The following is a 21,607-nucleotide window of genomic DNA, read 5'->3' on the forward strand; positions in this document are numbered from 1 at the left end:
TAGATGGGTACAGTAACCCAGCCTCTCACCTATTAGATGGGTACAGTAACCCAGCCTCTCACCTATTGTATTAGATGGGTACAGTAACCCAGCCTCTCACCTATTAGATGGGTACAGTAACCCAGCCTCTCACCTATTAGATGGGTACAGTAACCCAGCCTCTCACCTATTGTATTAGATGGGTACAGTAACCCAGCCTCTCACCTATTAGATGGGTACAGTAACCCAGCCTCTCACCTATTAGATGGGTACAGTAACCCAGCCTCTCACCTATTAGATGGGTACAGTAACCCAGCCTCTCACCTATTAGATGGGTACAGTAACCCAGCCTCTCACCTATTGTATTAGATGGGTACAGTAACCCAGCCTCTCACCTATTAGATGGGTACAGTAACCCAGCCTCTCACCTATTAGATGGGTAGATGGGTACAGTAACCCAGCCTCTCACCTATTAGATGGGTACAGTAATCCAGCCTCTCACCTATTAGATGGGTACAGTAACCCAGCCTCTCACCTATTGATGGGTACAGTAACCCAGCCTCTCACCTATTAGATGGGTACAGTAACCCAGCCTCTCACCTATTAGATGGGTACAGTAACCCAGCCTCTCACCTATTGTATTAGATGGGTACAGTAACCCAGCCTCTCACCTATTGTACAGTAACCCAGCCTCTCACCTATTAGATGGGTACAGTAACCCAGCCTCTCACCTATTGTATTAGATGGGTACAGTAACCCAGCCTCTCACCTATTAGATGGGTACAGTAACCCAGCCTCTCACCTATTGTATTAGATGGGGTACAGTAACCCAGCCTCTCACCTATTAGATGGGTACAGTAACCCAGCCTCTCACCTATTGTATTAGATGGGTACAGTAACCCAGCCTCTCACCTATTAGATGGGTACAGTAATCCAGCCTCTCACCTAGATGGGTACAGTAACCCAGCCTCTCACCTATTAGATGGGTACAGTAACCCAGCCTCTCACCTATTGTATTAGATGGGTACAGTAACCCAGCCTCTCACCTATTAGATGGGTACAGTAACCCAGCCTTCACCTATGGGTACAGTAACCCAGCCTCTCACCTATTAGATGGGTACAGTAACCCAGCCTCTCACCTATTGTATTAGATGGGTACAGTAACCCAGCCTCTCACCTATTAGATGGGTACAGTAACCCAGCCTCTCACCTATTGTATTAGATGGGTACAGTAACCCAGCCTCTCACCTATTAGATGGGTACAGTAACCCAGCCTCTCACCTATTGTATTAGATGGGTACAGTAACCCAGCCTCTCACCTATTAGATGGGTACAGTAATCCAGCCTCTCACCTATTAGATGGGTACAGTAACCCAGCCTCTCACCTATTAGATGGGTACAGTAACCCAGCCTCTCACCTATTAGATGGGTACAGTAACCCAGCCTCTCACCTATTAGATGGGTACAGTAACCCAGCCTCTCACCTATTGTATTAGATGGGTACAGTAACCCAGCCTCTCACCTATTAGATGGGTACAGTAACCCAGCCTCTCACCTATTAGATGGGTACAGTAACCCAGCCTCTCACCTATTGTATTAGATGGGTACAGTAACCCAGCCTCTCACCTATTGTATTAGATGGGTACAGTAACCCAGCCTCTCACCTATTGTATTAGATGGGTACAGTAACCCAGCCTCTCACCTATTAGATGGGTACAGTAACCCAGCCTCTCACCTATTGTATTAGATGGGTACAGTAACCCAGCCTCTCACCTATTAGATGGGTACAGTAACCCAGCCTCTCACCTATTAGATGGGTACAGTAACCCAGCCTCTCACCTATTGTATTAGATGGGTACAGTAACCCAGCCTCTCACCTATTGTATTAGATGGGTACAGTAACCCAGCCTCTCACCTATTAGATGGGTACAGTAACCCAGCCTCTCACCTATTAGATGGGTACAGTATGATGGGTACAGTAACCTCTCACCTATTAGATGGGTACAGTAATCCAGCCTCTCACTCACCTATTGTATTAGATGGGTACAGTAACCCAGCCTCTCACCTATTGTATTAGATGGGTACAGTAACCCAGCCTCTCACCTATTAGATGGGTACAGTAACCCAGCCTCTCACCTATTAGATGGGTACAGTAACCCAGCCTCTCACCTATTGTATTAGATGGGTACAGTAACCCAGCCTCTCACCTATTGTATTAGATGGGTACAGTAACCCAGCCTCTCACCTATTAGATGGGTACAGTAACCCAGCCTCTCACCTATTAGATGGGTACAGTAACCCAGCCTCTCACCTATTAGATGGGTACAGTAACCCAGCCTCTCACCTATTAGATGGGTACAGTAACCCAGCCTCTCACCTATTAGATGGGTACAGTAATCCAGCCTCTCACCTATTAGATGGGTACAGTAACCCAGCCTCTCACCTATTAGATGGGTACAGTAACCCAGCCTCTCACCTATTAGATGGGTACAGTAACCCAGCCTCTCACCTATTAGATGGGTACAGTAACCCAGCCTCTCACCTATTAGATGGGTACAGTAACCCAGCCTCTCACCTATTAGATGGGTACAGTAACCCAGCCTCTCACCTATTAGATGGGTACAGTAACCCAGCCTCTCACCTATTAGATGGGTACAGTAACCCAGCCTCTCACCTATTGATATTACCTATTAGATGGGTACAGTAACCCAGCCTCTCACCTATTAGATGGGTACAGTAACCCTCTCACCTATTAGATGGGTACAGTAACCCAGCCTCACCTATTAGATGGGTACAGTAACCCAGCCTCTCACCTATTAGATGGGTACAGTAACCCAGCCTCTCACCTATTAGATGGGTACAGTAACCCAGCCTCTCACCTATTAGATGGGTACAGTAACCCAGCCTCTCACCTATTAGATGGGTACAGTAACCCAGCCTCTCACCTATTAGATGGGTACAGTAACCCAGCCTCTCACCTATTAGATGGGTACAGTAACCCAGCCTCTCACCTATTAGATGGGTACAGTAACCCAGCCTCTCACCTATTGTATTAGATGGGTACAGTAACCCAGCCTCTCACCTATTGTATTAGATGGGTACAGTAACCCAGCCTCTCACCTATTGTATTAGATGGGTACAGTAACCCAGCCTCTCACCTATTAGATGGGTACAGTAACCCAGCCTCTCACCTATTAGATGGGTACAGTAACCCAGCCTCTCACCTATTGTATTAGATGGGTACAGTAACCCAGCCTCTCACCTATTGTATTAGATGGGTACAGTAACCCAGCCTCTCACCTATTAGATGGGTACAGTAACCCAGCCTCTCACCTATTAGATGGGTACAGTAACCCAGCCTCTCACCTATTAGATGGGTACAGTAACCCAGCCTCTCACCTATTAGATGGGTACAGTAACCCAGCCTCTCACCTATTGTATCAGATGGGTACAGTAACCCAGCCTCTCACCTATTGTATTAGATGGGTACAGTAATCCAGCCTCTCACCTATTAGATGGGTACAGTAACCCAGCCTCTCACCTATTAGATGGGTACAGTAACCCAGCCTCTCACCTATTAGATGGGTACAGTAACCCAGCCTCTCACCTATTAGATGGGTACAGTAACCCAGCCTCTCACCTATTAGATGGGTACAGTAACCCAGCCTCTCACCTATTAGATGGGTACAGTAACCCAGCCTCTCACCTATTGTATTAGATGGGTACAGTAACCCAGCCTCTCACCTATTAGATGGGTACAGTAACCCAGCCTCTCACCTATTAGATGGGTACAGTAACCCAGCCTCTCACCTATTGTATTAGATGGGTACAGTAACCCAGCCTCTCACCTATTAGATGGGTACAGTAACCCAGCCTCTCACCTATTAGATGGGTACAGTAACCCAGCCTCTCACCTATTAGATGGGTACAGTAACCCAGCCTCTCACCTATTAGATGGGTACAGTAACCCAGCCTCTCACCTATTAGATGGGTACAGTAACCCAGCCTCTCACCTATTGTATTAGATGGGTACAGTAACCCAGCCTCTCACCTATTGTATTAGATGGGTACAGTAACCCAGCCTCTCACCTATTAGATGGGTACAGTAACCCAGCCTCTCACCTATTAGATGGGTACAGTAATCCAGCCTCTCACCTATTGTATTAGATGGGTACAGTAACCCAGCCTCTCACCTATTGTATTAGATGGGTACAGTAATCCAGCCTCTCACCTATTAGATGGGTACAGTAACCCAGCCTCTCACCTATTGTATTAGATGGGTACAGTAACCCAGCCTCTCACCTATTGTATTAGATGGGTACAGTAACCCAGCCTCTCACCTATTAGATGGGTACAGTAACCCAGCCTCTCACCTATTAGATGGGTACAGTAACCCAGCCTCTCACCTATTAGATGGGTACAGTAACCCAGCCTCTCACCTATTAGATGGGTACAGTAACCCAGCCTCTCACCTATTGTATTAGATGGGTACAGTAACCCAGCCTCTCACCTATTAGATGGGTACAGTAACCCAGCCTCTCACCTATTAGATGGGTACAGTAACCCAGCCTCTCACCTATTGTATTAGATGGGTACAGTAACCCAGCCTCTCACCTATTAGATGGGTACAGTAATCCAGCCTCTCACCTATTAGATGGGTACAGTAACCCAGCCTCTCACCTATTAGATGGGTACAGTAACCCAGCCTCTCACCTATCAGATGGATACAGTAACCCAGCCTCTCACCCATTAGATGGATACAGTAATCCAGCCTCTCACCATCAGATGGATACAGTAACCCAGCCTCTCACCTATTGTATCAGATGGGTACAGTAACCCAGCCTCTCACCTATTAGATGGGTACAGTAACCCAGCCTCTCACCTATTAGATGGGTACAGTAATCCAGCCTCTCACCTATTAGATGGATACAGTAACCCAGCCTCTCACCTATCAGATGGGTACAGTAACCCAGCCTCTCACCTATTAGATGGGTACAGTAACCCAGCCTCTCACCTATTAGATGGGTACAGTAACCCAGCAGTAACTCTCACCTATTAGATGGGTACAGTAACCCAGCCTCTCACCTATTGTATCAGATGGGTACAGTAACCCAGCCTCTCACCTATTGTAGATGGGTACAGTAACCCAGCCTCTCACCTATTAGATGGGTACAGTAACCCAGCCTCTCACCTATTGTATTAGATGGGTACAGTAACCCAGCCTCTCACCTATTGTATTAGATGGGTACAGTAACCCAGCCTCTCACCTATTAGATGGGTACAGTAACCCAGCCTCTCACCTATTAGATGGGTACAGTAACCCAGCCTCTCACCTATTGTATTAGATGGGTACAGTAATCCAGCCTCTCACCTATTAGATGGGTACAGTAACCCAGCCTCTCACCTATTGTATTAGATGGGTACAGTAACCCAGCCTCTCACCTATTAGATGGGTACAGTAACCCAGCCTCTCACCTATTAGATGGGTACAGTAACCCAGCCTCTCACCTATCAGATGGGTACAGTAACCCAGCCTCTCACCTATTAGATGGGTACAGTAACCCAGCCTCTCACCTATTAGATGGGTACAGTAACCCAGCCTCTCACCTATTAGATGTGTACAGTAACCCAGCCTCTCACCTATTAGATGGGTACAGTAACCCAGCCTCTCACCTATTAGATGGGTACAGTAACCCAGCCTCTCACCTATTGTATCAGATGGGTACAGTAACCCAGCCTCTCACCTATTAGATGGGTACAGTAACCCAGCCTCTCACCTATTGTATCAGATGGGTACAGTCAAGCAGTGTTCCTGACAGTCTATTTAACCTGCTGACACTTTGATATGGACGTCCTCTAGTCTCAGACGACAGCTCTACTGACTGAAGATCCTCCTTTTGTGTGCATACGAACACAAGTTTATAGCATCAGTGAATATTTTCAAACTAAAGCCCTCGTTGAGATTTAGCCACATTGTGTCTCAGATTGTAGAATAGAAGTTGTACTAGTCAGTGACTTTGGTATTTAGGGTCCGACTCTGCACCTGTTCCTTTTTTGTTAGCGCCCCTCCCACGTCTCTCCCAATCCCCCCTCACTAGGTTACAGAATAACCTTGCCTTGCCATTAACCTGCTTCCTTTCCTCCCCTTCCTTCCTCTCATCCTTCCATCTCTCCAACCGTCCCATGACTGTAGCCAAGGTGTCCGTCTACAAGAGAATGACGCTGGCATGTTGTTTTGATTGCGGCCGTTCAGAGCGTGACTGCTCTCGCATGTCGGCCAATGTGCATCACCATAGTAACGCGAAGGACACCCTTCAGCGGCGTGGCTTCCCTCTCTCTCCTGTCTCTCTTAATGATTGCTCGACCACTTTACGTGCCTGTAAGTTGTCAACGTGACACACACAGCGTGTGTCATCCATGTGTGTGTGTGTGTGTGTGTGTGTGTGTGTGTGTGTGTGTGTGTGTGTGTGTGTGTGTGTGTGTGTGTGTGTGTGTGTGTGTGTGTGTGTGTGTGTGTGTGTGTGTGTGTGTGTGTGTGTGTGTGTGTGTGTGTGTGTGTGTGTGTGTGTGTGTGTGTGTTTGTGTGTGCATGAACATCCAATACAGAGTCTTTGGTTTGTGTGTTTTCTGTGTCGGTCAGAATGCATCAATAGTCTAATAGTCTAATAGTCTACATATGCCGTGATTGTTGATGTTGTTGATTGATGTTGGAGATCAGTGTTATGATGATGTTGGTTATCCTGTCGTGTCTTTGTCCTGCTCCTAGTTGTCTTCTAGAGCATGCTATGTTCGTCTGGAATGTGTTTTAATGCTGTTTTGGTTATCCTTTAGTAAGTGACACATGATTTACCGTTTTATAGTTGGTTATTTAGTGAGTTTAAATACTTTAAATAGACGAAAAACTGTTTATTGACCAAATTCTATATTCCTGTTAATGTTACAATGTTTTTTAGTGGACAAAATAACCAATTCTGCTTGGCTTTATTATTTGTAATGTTCAGAATCTAATGTTATTGTAGTAGGGTTCCATACTACTGTAGCCCATGTTATTGTGGTAGGGTTTCATACTACTGTAGCCCATGTTATTGTAGTAGGGTTTCATACTACTGTAGCCATGTTATTGTAGTAGGGTTTCATACTACTGTAGCCATGTTATTGTAGTAGGGTTTCATACTACTGTTATTGTAGTAGGGTTTCATACTACTGTTGTTATTGTAGTAGGGTTTCATACTACTGTAGCCCATGTTATTGTAGTAGGGTTTCATACTACTGTAGCCATGTTATTGTGGTAGGGTTTCATACTACTGTAGCCCATGTTATTGTAGTAGGGTTTCATACTACTGTAGCCCATGTTATTGTGGTAGGGTTTCATACTACTGTAGCCCATGTTATTGTAGTAGGGTTTCATACTACTGTAGCCCATGTTATTGTAGTAGGGTTTCATACTACTGTAGCCCATGTTATTGTAGTAGGGTTTCATACTACTGTAGCCCATGTTATTGTATTAGGGTTTCATACTACTGTAGCCCATGTTATTGTAGTAGGGTTTCATACTACTGTAGCCCATGTTATTGTAGTAGGGTTTCATACTACTGTAGCCCATGTTATTGTGGTAGGGTTTCATACTACTGTAGCCCATGTTATTGTAGTAGGGTTTCATACTACTGTAGCCCATGTTATTGTAGTAGGGTTCCATACTACTGTAGCCCATGTTATTGTAGTAGGGTTTCATACTACTGTAGCCCATGTTATTGTAGTAGGGTTCCATGTGTTACCAACAGTAGGACTTTTACATTTCTTTACCAGTGACCTGAATCACCCTCCCTCAATTACAGTAGATGCTTGCAGATTCAAGGGGCTTTAGTCTCAGATAACTAAGGCATTTTGTATCCCCTCTGAGTGCGTCGGAGCATGACGTCATCAACCCACACTGGTGTATGTTGCGTGGCATGGGAAGAGCAGAATATGCAATGTGTTGGTACACGTTACTTTGAAATATTAAGTCAGTCCACATTTGTTTAATAAAATCAAAAGCAGATAGTCTAGTCTCTGGGGGCTGTCCTCTCCCCTCAGCTGCGGTCTTCCAGCTAGGGGCTGTTGTGGATGTGACTAGCTGGCTAGCCGTAGTCTGGCTGCAGAGAATACTCCAGAGTCGCTGTCTACACAGAGTGCTGAACACTGAGAGCAGGGCCTCATGCGGGCTGACATGAAAATTATGTTTGCATTTTCATTTTGAGAGTGTTACCAGTTGTCATGAAACTCAGGGTGACAGTTCCTAACCCCCAGGCCTCCCAGAGCCCACTCTCCCCTCCTCTCCCTCTCTCGCTCACTCTCGCTCCATCTCTCTCTCCATTTCTCTCTCACTCTATCGCTCTCTCCATTTCTCCCTCTCTCTCGCTTCATCTCTCTCTCATTTTCTCTCTCTCTCACTCTCTCCATTTCTCTCTCTCTCCCGCTCCATCTCTCTCTCCATTTCTCTCTCTCTCACTCTATTGCTCTCTCCATTTCTCTCTCTCTCCCACTCCATCTCTCTCTCCATTGCTCTCTCTCTCCCGCTCCATCGCTCTCCCCATCTCTCTCTCTCTCTCTTCTTCGGGTGGCAGGTAGCGTAGCGGTTAAGCGCGTTGGGCCAGTAACCAAAAGGCTGCTGGTTAGACTCCCCGGGGCGGCAAGGTGAAACAATCTGCCATTCTTCCCTTGTGCAATTCAGTTAACCGTCAACAACTGCTCCTTAGGTGCTGTGGATGTCGATTAAGGCTGTCCCCCTACACCTCTCTGATTCAGAGGGGTTGGGTTAAATGTGAAAGACACTTTTCGGTTCACTGCATTCAGAACTGACTAGGTGTCCCTCTTTTCATTCTCTTGTTGTGGGACAGATGCTAGCCTGTTAGTTCTGTGCCGGCCAATCGCAGGCGACAGATGCCAGGACCAGCATGCTCCATGGTTGAACATGTCCCCTCACTGTCCTGCCATTAGCTAAAAAACCTGAGCTTTATGTTGTACTCTACAGGGGTCCAATAGGTAAGGTATTTGATGAATATGTTGGACTCTATAGGGGTCCAATAGGTAAGGTATTTGATGAATATGTTGGACTCTATAGGGGTCCAATAGGGAAGGTATTTGATGAATATGTTGGACTCTATAGGGGTCCAATAGGGAAGGTATTTGATGAATATGTTGGACTCTATAGGGGTCCAATAGGTAAGGTATTTGATGAATATGTTGGACTCTATAGGGGTCCAATAGGTAAGGTATTTGATGAATATGTTGGACTCTATAGGGGTCCAATAGGTAAGGTATTTGATGAATATGTTGGACTCTATAGGGGTCCAATAGGGAAGGTATTTGATGAATATGTTGGACTCTATAGGGGTCCAATAGGTAAGGTATTTGATGAATATGTTAGACTCTACAGGGGTCCAAAAGCCGACTTACAGAAAGTAAATCATGTGGAATCTGGGATACTCTTTTTCATGGAGAGTAAGGAAACCTACTCCCCAAAACCTTTCCTTTGTAAATATCCTGTTCTATAGGTCTCCGTCACGATGTATGAGGTACTGTATGTGTCAGTAACAATAAGGTTTATCATGTTAAGTTAATTAACCATTCATAATTTCAGCTCCCTGACCAAGGAAGTATCACAGTCTGACTTCACTATTAAACCTTTGTGCAGGGACGGGTGGGGTGGGGGGGGGCACATCTCCTAACGTCTTGGGGATCTGGAAACATTTTGAATACTGAAGTCAATCTGGTGAGATCTGGCTGAGCTGACGGCATCACCGCAAGTCATTGAAACATCCTTATTTTTTTTACTAACCAATTGTTATTTTCCATTGCTTGGTCCATTTTGTCTTCGAGGCACACCTCAGTTCAGAAGTGCCTTAAAGAGATTGAACCCAACAGCAGCTTTATAACTGACATTATAACCTTCCGTTATACCCTGAATTATCAGGCTGTATAATTTGCTCTCATTGCAACAACCCTGTAACTTTTCATTGTCTTTGCATCTTTCTCAGCAAAAAATAACTATAACGGATATATCAAATCAAGTAAGTTTTGATTTCCATGTATGTTTTTGTTATTAAATTTGTTTATTAACGTTGTTAACCCTCCTCTCAGTCCCCTGTCCATTCCCTGCCTACATCTTTCTGACTGTGTCTATCTAACTCTCCATATTTTCCTGTTTGCTCGTCAGCAGGTTTGGGGTCATTTCAGTTAAATAATTATTTCAGGAAGTAAACTGAATTTCCAATTCCAGTTTTCCTAAATTTCTTTGAGAAAAAAAATCCAATTGGAATTTCTTTTTACTTCCTGAATTGACAGAATTTGAATATAATTGACCTCAACCCAGCTCGCCAGTTGCTGTGTTTCACTGCTCAATAATCCCACATCCTCCAACCTCTGACGTTGAAAAAGACACTGTCTATTACTGGACTGGTCTGGTCTGTGTGTCTTTAGGAGGGAGGTTAGTGTCTGTCTGGTGTTGCCGTGTGACAGAAAATACTGTCATGATACATGAGGCAAATTAACTATGTATGTCTTTCATGATAACTTTAAATGTTTATAACATAGAACGATGTGTGTTTTTCAGTTTTATCTCAAAACTTTATGTTTCAGTAAGTATTAGTTTTAATTTGAGCAGTAGATGGTGCTACTGCTCTAAGGTAGTGTATCTCTGGATATTAGTGCTAAGATCGCTGCACTGTAGAGTAAAGCGTTGTAGTTCTCAGATAACAGTTATGTCTGGTGAATCTCAAGAGAACCTGGAATCAAACAGGTACCAAAACCAATCAAACAGCTACCAAAACCAATCAAACGGCTACCAAAACCAATCAAACGGCTACCAAAACCAATCAAACAGCTACCAAAACCAATCAAACAGCTACCAAAACCAATCAAACAGCTACCAAAACCAATCAAACAGGTACCAAAACCAATCAAACGGCTATCAAAACCAATCAAACTGCTACCAAAACCAATCAAACGGCTATCAAAACCAATCAAACGGCTACCAAAACCAATCAAACAGCTACCAAAACCAATCAAACAGCTACCAAAACCAATCAAACAGCTACCAAAACCAAAAACAGCTCAAAACCAATCAAACGGCTACCAAAACCAATCAAACAGCTACCCAAAAACAGGCTACCAAAACCAATCAAACAGCTACCAAAACCAATCAAACAGCTACCAAAACCAATCAAACGGCTACCAAAACCAATCAAACAGCTACCAAAACCAATCAAACAGCTACCAAAACCAATCAAACAGCTACCAAAACCAATCAAACAGGTACCAAAACCAATCAAACAGCTACCAAAACCAATCAAACAGCTACCAAAACCAATCAAACAGCTACCAAAACCAATCAAACAGGTACCAAAACCAATCAAACAGCTACCAAAACCAATCAAACAGGTACCAAAACCAATCAAACAGCTACCAAAACCAATCAAACAGCAAAAACCAATCAAACAGCTACCAAAACCAATCAAACAGGTACCAAAACCAATCAAACAGCTACCAAAACCAATCAAACAGCTACCAAAACCAATCAAACAGGTACCAAAACCAATCAAACAGCTCAAACAGCTACCAAAACCAATCAAACAGCTACCAAAACCAATCAAACAGCTACAAAACCAATCAAACAGCTACCAAAACCAATCAAACAGCTACCAAAACCAATCAAACAGGTACCAAAAAACCAATCAAACAGGTACCAAAACCAATCAAACAGGTACCAAAACCAATCAAACAGGTACCAAAACCAATCAAACAGCTACCAAAACCAATCAAACAGCTACCAAAACCAATCAAACAGCTACCAAAACCAATCAAACAGCTACCAAAACCAATCAAACAGCTACCAAAACCAATCAAACAGCTACCAAAACCAATCAAACAGCTACCAAAACCAATCAAACAGCTACCAAAACCAATCAAAGCACCAAAACCAATCAAACAGCTACCAAAACCAATCAAACAGCTACCAAAACCAATCAAACAGGTACCAAAACCAATCAAACAGCTACCAAAACCAATCAAACAGCTACCAAAACCAATCAAACCCAAAACCAATCAAACAGGTACCAAAACCAATCAAACAGCTACCAAAACCAATCAAACAGCTACCAAAACCAATCAAACAGCTACCAAAACCAATCAAACAGGTACCAAAACCAATCAAACAGCTACCAAAACCAATCAAACAGCTACCAAAACCAATCAAACAGCTACCAAAACCAATCAAACAGCTACCAAAAATCAAACAATCAAACAGCCAAAACCAATCAAACAGGTAAAAACCAATCAAACGGCTACCAAAACCAATCAAACAGGTACCAAAACCAATCAAACAGCTACCAAAACCAATCAAACAGCTACCAAAACCAATCAAACAGCTACCAAAACCAATCAAACAGCTACCAAAACCAATCAAACAGCTACCAAAACCAATCAAACAGCTACCAAAACCAATCAAACAGGTACCAAAACCAATCAAACAGGTACCAAAACCAATCAAACAGCTACCAAAACCAATCAAACAGCTACCAAAACCAATCAAACAGCTACCAAAACCAATCAAACAGCTACCAAAACCAATCAAACAGGTACCAAAACCAATCAAACAGCTACCAAAACCAATCAAACAGCTACCAAAACCAATCAAACAGCTCAAAACCAATCAAACAGCTACCAAAACCAATCAAACAGGTAGCAAAACCAATCAAACAGCTACCAAAACCAATCAAACAGCTACCAAAACCAATCAAACAGCTACCAAAACCAATCAAACAGGTACCAAAACCAATCAAACAGCTACCAAAACCAATCAAACAGCTACCAAAACCAATCAAACAGCTACCAAAACCAATCAAACAGGTACCAAAACCAATCAAACAGGTACCAAAACCAATCAATCAAACAGGTACCAAAACCAATCAAACAGCTACCAAAACCAATCAAACAGGTACCAAAACCAATCAAACGGCTACCAAAACCAATCAAACGGCTACCAAAACCAATCAAACAGCTACCAAAACCAATCAAACAGGTACTCAAACCAAAAAACCAATCAAACAGCTACCAAAACCAATCAAACAGCTACCAAAACCAATCAAACAGGTACCAAAACCAATCAAACAGCTACCAAAACCAATCAAACGGCTATCAAAACCAATCAAACAGGTACCAAAACCAATCAAACAGCTACCAAAACCAATCAAACAGCTACCAAAACCAATCAAACAGGTACCAAAACCAATCAAACAGCTACCAAAACCAATCAAACAGCTACCAAAACCAATCAAACAGGTACCAAAACCAATCAAACAGGTACCAAAACCAATCAAACAGCTACCAAAACCAATCAAACAGCTACCAAAACCAATCAAACAGCTACCAAAACCAATCAAACAGGTACCAAAACCAATCAAACAGCTACCAAAACCAATCAAACAGCTACCAAAACCAATCAAACAGCTACCAAAACCAATCAAACAGGTACCAAAACCAATCAAACAGCTACCAAAACCAATCAAACAGCTACCAAAACCAATCAAACAGCTACCAAAACCAATCAAACAGCTACCAAAACCAATCAAACAGCTACTAAACAGCTAAAACCAATCAAACAGCTACCAAAACCAATCAAACAGCTACCAAAACCAATCAAACAGCTACCAAAACCAATCAAACAGCTACCAAAACCAATCAAACAGCTACCAAAACCAATCAAACAGCTACCAAAACCAATCAAACAGCTACCAAAACCAATCAAACAGCTACCAAAACCAATCAAACGGCTACCAAAACCAATCAAACGGCTACCAAAACCAATCAAACAGCTACCAAAACCAATCAAACAGCTACCAAAACCAATCAAACAGCTACCAAAACCAATCAAACGGCTACCAAAACCAATCAAACAGCTACCAAAACCAATCAAACAGCTACCAAAACCAATCAAACAGCTACCAAAACCAATCAAACAGCTACCAAAACCAATCAAACAGGTATCAAAAACCAATCAAACAGGTACCAAAACCAATCAAACAGCTACCAAAACCAATCAAACGGCTACCAAAACCAATCAAACAGCTACCAAAACCAATCAAACCAAAACCAATCAAACGGCTACCAAAACCAATCAAACAGGTACCAAAACCAATCAAACAGCTACCAAAACCAATCAAACAGCTACCAAAACCAATCAAACAGCTACCAAAACCAATCAAACAGGTACCAAAACCAATCAAACAGCTACCAAAACCAATCAAACAGCTACCAAAACCAATCAAACAGCTACCAAAACCAATCAAACAGCTACCAAAACCAATCAAACAGCTACCAAAACCAATCAAACAGGTACCAAAACCAATCAAACAGCTACCAAAACCAATCAAACAGCTACCAAAACCAATCAAACGGCTACCAAAACCAATCAAACAGCTACCAAAACCAATCAAACGGCTACCAAAACCAATCAAACAGCTACCAAAACCAATCAAACAGGTACCAAAACCAATCAAACAGCTACCAAAACCAATCAAACGGTATCAAAACCAATCAAACAGCTACCAAAACCAATCAAACGGTACCAAAACCAATCAAACAGGTACCAAAACCAATCAAACTGTGCGTGTTTGACGTGGGACAGATGAGTGCAGGAGGTTTAGAGCCAGAACTGTAATGTGTTGTCCCTGCTGTAAAGCTGTGCGTGTTTGACGTGGGACAGATGAGTGCAGGAGGTTTAGAGCCAGAACAGTAATGTGTTGTCCCTGCTGTAAAGCTGTGTGTGTTTGACCTGGGACAGATGAGTGCAGGAGGTTTAGAGCCAGAACTGTAATGTGTTGTCCCTGCTGTAAAGCTGTGCGTGTTTGACGTGGGACAGATGAGTGCAGGAGGTTTAGAGCCAGAACAGTAATGTGTTGTCCCTGCTGTAAAGCTGTGCGTGTTTGACCTGGGACAGATGAGTGCAGGAGGTTTAGAGCCAGAACAGTAATGTGTTGTCCCTGCTGTAAAGCTGTGTGTGTTTGACCTGGGACAGATGAGTGCAGGAGGTTTAGAGCCAGAACTGTAATGTGTTGTCCCTGCTGTAAAGCTGTGCGTGTTTGACGTGGGACAGATGAGTGCAGGAGGTTTAGAGCCAGAACTGTAATGTGTTGTCCCTGCTGTAAAGCTGTGTGTGTTTGACCTGGGACAGATGAGTGCAGGAGGTTTAGAGCCAGAACAGTAATGTGTTGTCCCTGCTGTAAAGCTGTGCGTGTTTGACGTGGGACAGATGAGTGCAGGAGGTTTAGAGCCAGAACTGTAATGTGTTGTCCCTGCTGTAAAGCTGTGCGTGTTTGACGTGGGACAGATGAGTGCAGGAGGTTTAGAGCCAGAACAGTAATGTGTTGTCCCTGCTGTAAAGCTGTGCGTGTTTGACCTGGGACAGATGAGTGCAGGAGGTTTAGAGCCAGAACTGTAATGTGTTGTCCCTGCTGTAAAGCTGTGCGTGTTTGACCTGGGACAGATGAGTGCAGGAGGTTTAGAGCCAGAACTGTAATGTGTTGTCCCTGCTGTAAAGCTGTGCGTGTTTGACGTGGGACAGATGAGTGCAGGAGGTTTAGAGCCAGAACAGTAATGTGTTGTCCCTGCTGTAAAGCTGTGCGTGTTTGACCTGGGACAGATGAGTGCAGGAGGTTTAGAGCCAGAACTGTAATGTGTTGTCCCTGCTGTAAAGCTGTGCGTGTTTGACGTGGGACAGATGAGTGCAGGAGGTTTAGAGCCAGAACAGTAATGTGTTGTCCCTGCTGTAAAGCTGTGCGTGTTTGACCTGGGACAGATGAGTGCAGGAGGTTTAGAGCCAGAACTGTAATGTGTTGTCCCTGCTGTAAAGCTGTGCGTGTTTGACCTGGGACAGATGAGTGCAGGAGGTTTAGAGCCAGAACCGTAATGTGTTGTCCCTGCTGTAAAGCTGTGCTTGTTTGACCTGGGACAGATGAGTGCAGGAGGTTTAGAGCCAGAACTGTAATGTGTTGTCCCTGCTGTAAAGCTGTGCGTGTTTGACCTGGGACAGATGAGTGCAGGAGGCTTAGAGCCAGAACTGTAATGTGTTGTCCCTGCTGTAAAGCTGTGTGTGTTTGACGTGGGACAGATGAGTGCAGGAGGTTTAGAACCAGAACAGTAATGTGTTGGACAGCTGACCGTTTAAATAATCATCTCTTTACAAATTGGCTTCTGATCCCAGCTAGCTTTGGGAGAAGTGGAAAGATATTTTCTTTCTCCTGAGGGTATTGTCAGATTTGTTTGTCATAATACATTTTTAAAAGTATATTTTTAACACTAGGAAACTAGATCAGTCAAAATGAAATAAACACATTTATTTTGCAGCTTTGATTAGGGATTCAAAATATTCAGTTTATTAGATTTGTTGTGATAAAGTATGTTAATAAGTTCCTCCCTTTCAGGTGTCTGTTGTGATTTATTCTCATAGTAGAATAGGAGAACAATCAAACACCTGAAAGCCCCGCTGTTGATTAATTCATGTTTATTATGAATAGCAAAGTGAATGTCATATCTAACGTTTTCATTTTAAGAGTCTACTTCTAGTGGTTTTAAGTGGTGTTTAATAACAATGAGTGTCTTAATTATTGAACTATTCATATTTGTATGCCATAAAGAATGATCCCCGACCGATAAATAATGGTGAATGACACGTCTGTAAAATACAATTCACGCTGATACTCGGCCCATTATAAAGTCAGTTGAATTCAACCCCACAGCACCTGATTTACAGACAGTATAGACTATCATTATAGACTGTATAGACTATCAGTATAGACTGTATAGACTATCAGTATAGACTGTATAGACTATCAGTATAGACTGTATAGACTATCAGTATAGACTGTATAGACTATCAGTATAGACTGTATAGACTATCAGTATAGACTGTATAGACTATCAGTAAAGACTGTATAGACTATCAGTATAGACTGTATAGACTATCAATATAGACTGTATAGACTATCAGTATAGACTGTATAGACTATCAGTATAGACTGTATAGACTATCAGTATAGACTGTATAGACTATCAGTATAGACTGTATAGACTATCAGTATAGACTGTATAGACTATCAGTATAGACTGTATAGACTATCAGTATAGACTGTATAGACTATCAGTATAGACTGTATAGATTATCAGTATAGACTGTATAGACTATCAGTAAAGACTGTATAGACTATCAGTATAGACTGTATAGACTATCAGTATAGACTGTATAGACTATCAGTATAGACTGTATAGACTATCAGTATAGACTGTATAGATTATCAGTATAGACTGTATAGACTATCAGTAAAGACTGTATAGACTATCAGTATAGACTGTATAGACTATCAGTATAGACTGTATAGACTATCAGTATAGACTGTATAGACTATCAGTATAGACTGTATAGACTATCAGTATAGACTGTATAGACTATCAGTATAGACTGTATAGACTATCAGTATAGACTGTATAGACTATCAGTATAGACTGTATAGACTATCAGTATAGACTGTATAGACTATCAGTATAGACTGTATAGACTATCAGTATAGACTGTATAGACTATCAGTATAGACTGTATAGACTATCAGTATAGACTGTATAGACTATCAGTATAGACTGTATAGATTATCAGTATAGACTGTATAGACTATCCGTATAGACTGTATAGACTACCAGTATAGACTGTATAGACTATAATCTATGGTTCTTCTCTCGTGCTGATTTTCATTCTTCTCTGTCCGACAGTTAAAGACGACCCCTTTATCAAAAGGTCAACCTATCAGAACCAGTCTATTCGGGGCTCCAGAGTGGGGCAGCGGTCTAAGGCACTGCGTCTCAGTGCTAGAGGCGTCACTACAGACCCTGGTTCGATTCCAGATTGTATCACAGCACGCCATGATTGGGAGTCCCATAGGGCGGCGCACAATTGGCCCAACGTCATCCGGGTTAGGGTTTGGCCCGGGGCTGGCCGTCATTCTAAATAAGAATGTGTTCTTAACTGACTTGGGTAATTAAATGAAGGTAAACAAATAAACAATAATTGCACTACAACTCCACAACCAACGCAGCAACAGTGGAGTAGTATTGCCCATGTCTGGGTCAATTCCTCTAGTCAACAACTGTAAAGGAAGCCTGCAGTCTTCCAGGCCCTCAGTGTTAATGTATAGCCTCCGAGAGCTGGCCCAGGGGGGCTGGCAGCAGAGGATGCCAGCAGGCTGCTACTTACATACAGATACCAGCCCAGTCACCCCAGTAACACCACACTGTACATGTGAGAACCCTACTTGTGGTGCCATGCAGCACGGCGTGGCTAGTTTGGCCCCTGCTCACCACTAGATAACAACACACAACGTGTTGTGTTTTAGACTGTAGCTGAGTGGAGTAGATGTGCAACCCCACCCCCTCGGGTTGAACCTCAATGATACTAGCTAACATCACAACACTGAGGCTGCTGCTAGGCTGGAGTAGAGCACTGGGGTTGTAAGCCCCCTTGAGGTCTGGTGTAGCTAGGCTTTACTACGCATGTGTTTGTGGCTGAGGCAGAGGCTGTACTGCTGGGGTGGAGTGGTTGCACGTGTAACATTCCTTGCTAATGACCCAGTGTGTGCAGCTGTCAGCTGGGAACGACTAAATATTGAACACACTGACTGAGGAATCTCCAGCCACTCTACCTTTGCTTCACTACTGTCTCCATTATACTGTCATAGATAAACAGCCCGGCAGCATTGCGATTGGAGGTTAGCCCATCTGAGGACCAGGATGTTTTTTTTTTGTCATTTTTGTTGTTGTTGCTTACTACCCCCTTTTTCTCCTCAATTTCATGGTATCCAATTGGTAGTTACAGTCTTGTCTCATCGCTGCAACTCCCGTACGTACTCAGGAGAGGGCGAAGGTTGAAAGCCGTGCGTCCTCCGAAGAACAACCCAACCAAGCCGCACTGCTTCTTGACACAGTGCCCATTTAACCCGGAAGCCAGCCGCACCAAGGTGTCGGAGCAAACACCGTACACCTGGCGACTGTGTCAGCGCGCACTGCGCCCGGCCCACCACAGGAGTCGCTAGATGTCAACCTGCTGTTTTTATTTCATTTTCACTGTACTGAGCACTGAGGAGCTGTTCTTTCTGCTTTCTCTTCACGTGTAGAAATGTGATATCAGCTAGCGTAAAGAATTAGTCTGATTCATTTTCACTGGAAGGCGAAACTTGTCATTCTTTTTTTTTTCCCGCGAAGAGAAGAGCCCTGGGTCGGTGTAGTTTCATGTAGTGGTAAAGACAATGTCCAAGGGGCAGCTGAGCTGTGAATAAATCATAGTGGCACTCAGACCAATCTAATTACACGAGCCAAGGGCATCGGCAGTCAGTGTCATTAGGCCCTGAGAAGAGAGAGGAAACTCAAGACCAGCCATCTCCGATGCATTCAGACTTTGGAACAAAGGGCCCATATTTATGATGTCACCTCTGTGATATTTATGCTTTATTATGTTAATTAGATGAACGTTCTGAGAGATTTGCATAGCCAGCAGTAGAAGCATCTCAAAGGAACTGCCCGGTGTTCTCAGATTTCTATGAAATATGACCTATAAAATAGTTTTCCTTACAAAAATTGTTAATCTGGTATGTTAAAAACAGCTTTTCTTTGTTGGAATGGTGTGGGCATACCCCATCAACAGAATGGTGTGGGCATACCCCATCAACAGAATGGTGTGGGCGTACCCCAACAACAAAATGGTGTGGGCGTACCCCAACAACAGAATGGTGTGGGCGTACCTCAACAACAGAATGGTGTTGGCGTACCCCATCAACAGAATGGTGTGGGCGTACCCCAACAACAGAATGGTGTGGGCGTACCCCATCAACAGAATGGTGTGGGCGTACCTCAACAACAGAATGGTGTTGGCGTACCCTAACAACAGAATGGTGTGGGCGTACCCTAACAATAAAATGGTGTGGGCGTACCCCAACAATAAAATGGTGTGGGCGTACCTAACAACAGAATAGTGTGGGTCGTACCCCAACAACAGAATGGTGTGGGCGTACCCCAACAATAGAATGGTGTGGGCGTACCCCATCAACAGAATGGTGTGGGCGTACCCCAACAACAGAATGGTGTGGGTCGTACCCCATCAATAGAATGGTGTGGGTCGTACCCCAACAATAGAATGGTGTGGGCGTACCCCATCAACAGAATGGTGTGGGCGTACCCCAACAATAGAATGGTGTGGGCGTACCCCAACAACAGAATGGTGTGGGCGTACCCCAACAACAGAATGGTGTGGGCGTACCCCAACAACAGAATGGTGTGGGCCTACCCCAACAACAGAATGGTGTTGGCGTACCCCAACAATAGAATGGTGTGGGTCGTACCCCAACAATAGAATGGTGTGGGTCGTACCCCAACAATAGAATGGTGTGGGTCGTACCCCAACAATAGAATGGTGTGGGTCGTACCCCAACAATAGAATGGTGTGGGTCGTACCCCAACAATAGAATGGTGTGGGTCGTACCCCAACAATAGAATGGTGTGGGTCGTACCCCAACAATAGAATGGTGTGGGTCGTACCCCAACAATAGAATGGTGTGGGTCGTACCCCAACAATAGAATGGTGTGGGTCGTACCCCAACAATAGAATGGTGTGGGCGTACCCCAACAATAGAATGGTGTGGGCGTACCCCATCAACAGAATGGTGTGGGCGTACCCCAATAACAGAATGGTGTGGGCCTACCCCAACAACAGAATGGTGTGGGCGTACCCCATCAACAGAATGGTGTGGGCGTACCCCAACAACAGAATGGTGTGGGCGTACCCCATCAACAGAATGGTGTGGGTCGTACCCCAACAACAGAATGGTGTGGGCGTACCCCATCAACAGAATGGTGTGGGCGTACCCCATCAACAGAATGGTGTGGGCGTACCCCAACAATAGAATGGTGTGGGCGTACCCCATCAACAGAATGGTGTGGGCGTACCCCATCAACAGAATGGTGTGGGCGTACCCAATCAATGGGCCTATAGCTTTCATAAAAAATATGAATGTGAGTAGAGTGGTGATTATCCCGCTCATCTTCCTCTAGACAGTTGATTGGCCAGCTCATCTTCCTCTAGACAGTTGATTGGCCAGCTCATCTTCCTCTAGACAGTTGATTGGCCAGCTCATCTTCCTCTATACAGTTGATTGGCCAGCTCATCTTCCTCTAGACAGTTGATTGGCCAGCTCATCCACCTCAGAGAGAGGACATCATGTTCTATGAGGAAATAGCATGCCTTTTTAAAACGATCTGTTTGAGATACAAGTTTGAGATGGGATTATTGAAGCATGAAGTATCCATGCTTTGACCACAAATACACTTAAAGAGTCAACAAGATTATTTGCATATAAGTATAACAGAGAATGTACTTTTACAAGTGATTTTCGCTGGGCAGTTCTTTTAAGTTTCTAATGTAACCATTTAATAGGACATGGACATATGTCTACTGAATTAGCATACCTACTGGGGTTAATGCATGAGTCACAGTCAGTCACACACTCCTAGTGATACTTATTCCAAGGGGTTGATTCCATTGTGCATTTTTAAACTA

General features: G+C 43.8%; 1 protein-coding gene across 13 annotated transcripts in view; it reads left to right on the forward strand.

Moving 5' to 3' along the window:
* LOC118357681 (calcium-activated potassium channel subunit alpha-1-like) overlaps window positions 1-21,607 on the forward strand; it is a 270,854-nt gene that overhangs the window by 212,659 nt on the left and 36,588 nt on the right. For 7 of the 13 annotated variants that reach the window (XR_008077913.1, XM_052477629.1, XM_052477628.1 and 4 more), the window contains exon 19: window positions 9,996-10,028. The exons of the other annotated variants lie outside the window; for them this stretch is intronic. Coding sequence is in view for 6 of the 7 variants with exons in the window: in XM_052477629.1 (XP_052333589.1) it covers window positions 9,996-10,028 (33 nt within the window). In the remaining variant the exon portion in view is untranslated. The remainder of the gene's footprint in view (window positions 1-9,995; window positions 10,029-21,607) is intronic. 13 annotated transcript variants of the gene reach the window in all.

Source organism: Oncorhynchus keta, chromosome 24 (assembly GCF_023373465.1).
Source record: "Oncorhynchus keta strain PuntledgeMale-10-30-2019 chromosome 24, Oket_V2, whole genome shotgun sequence".
Lineage (NCBI taxonomy): Eukaryota > Metazoa > Chordata > Actinopteri > Salmoniformes > Salmonidae > Oncorhynchus > Oncorhynchus keta.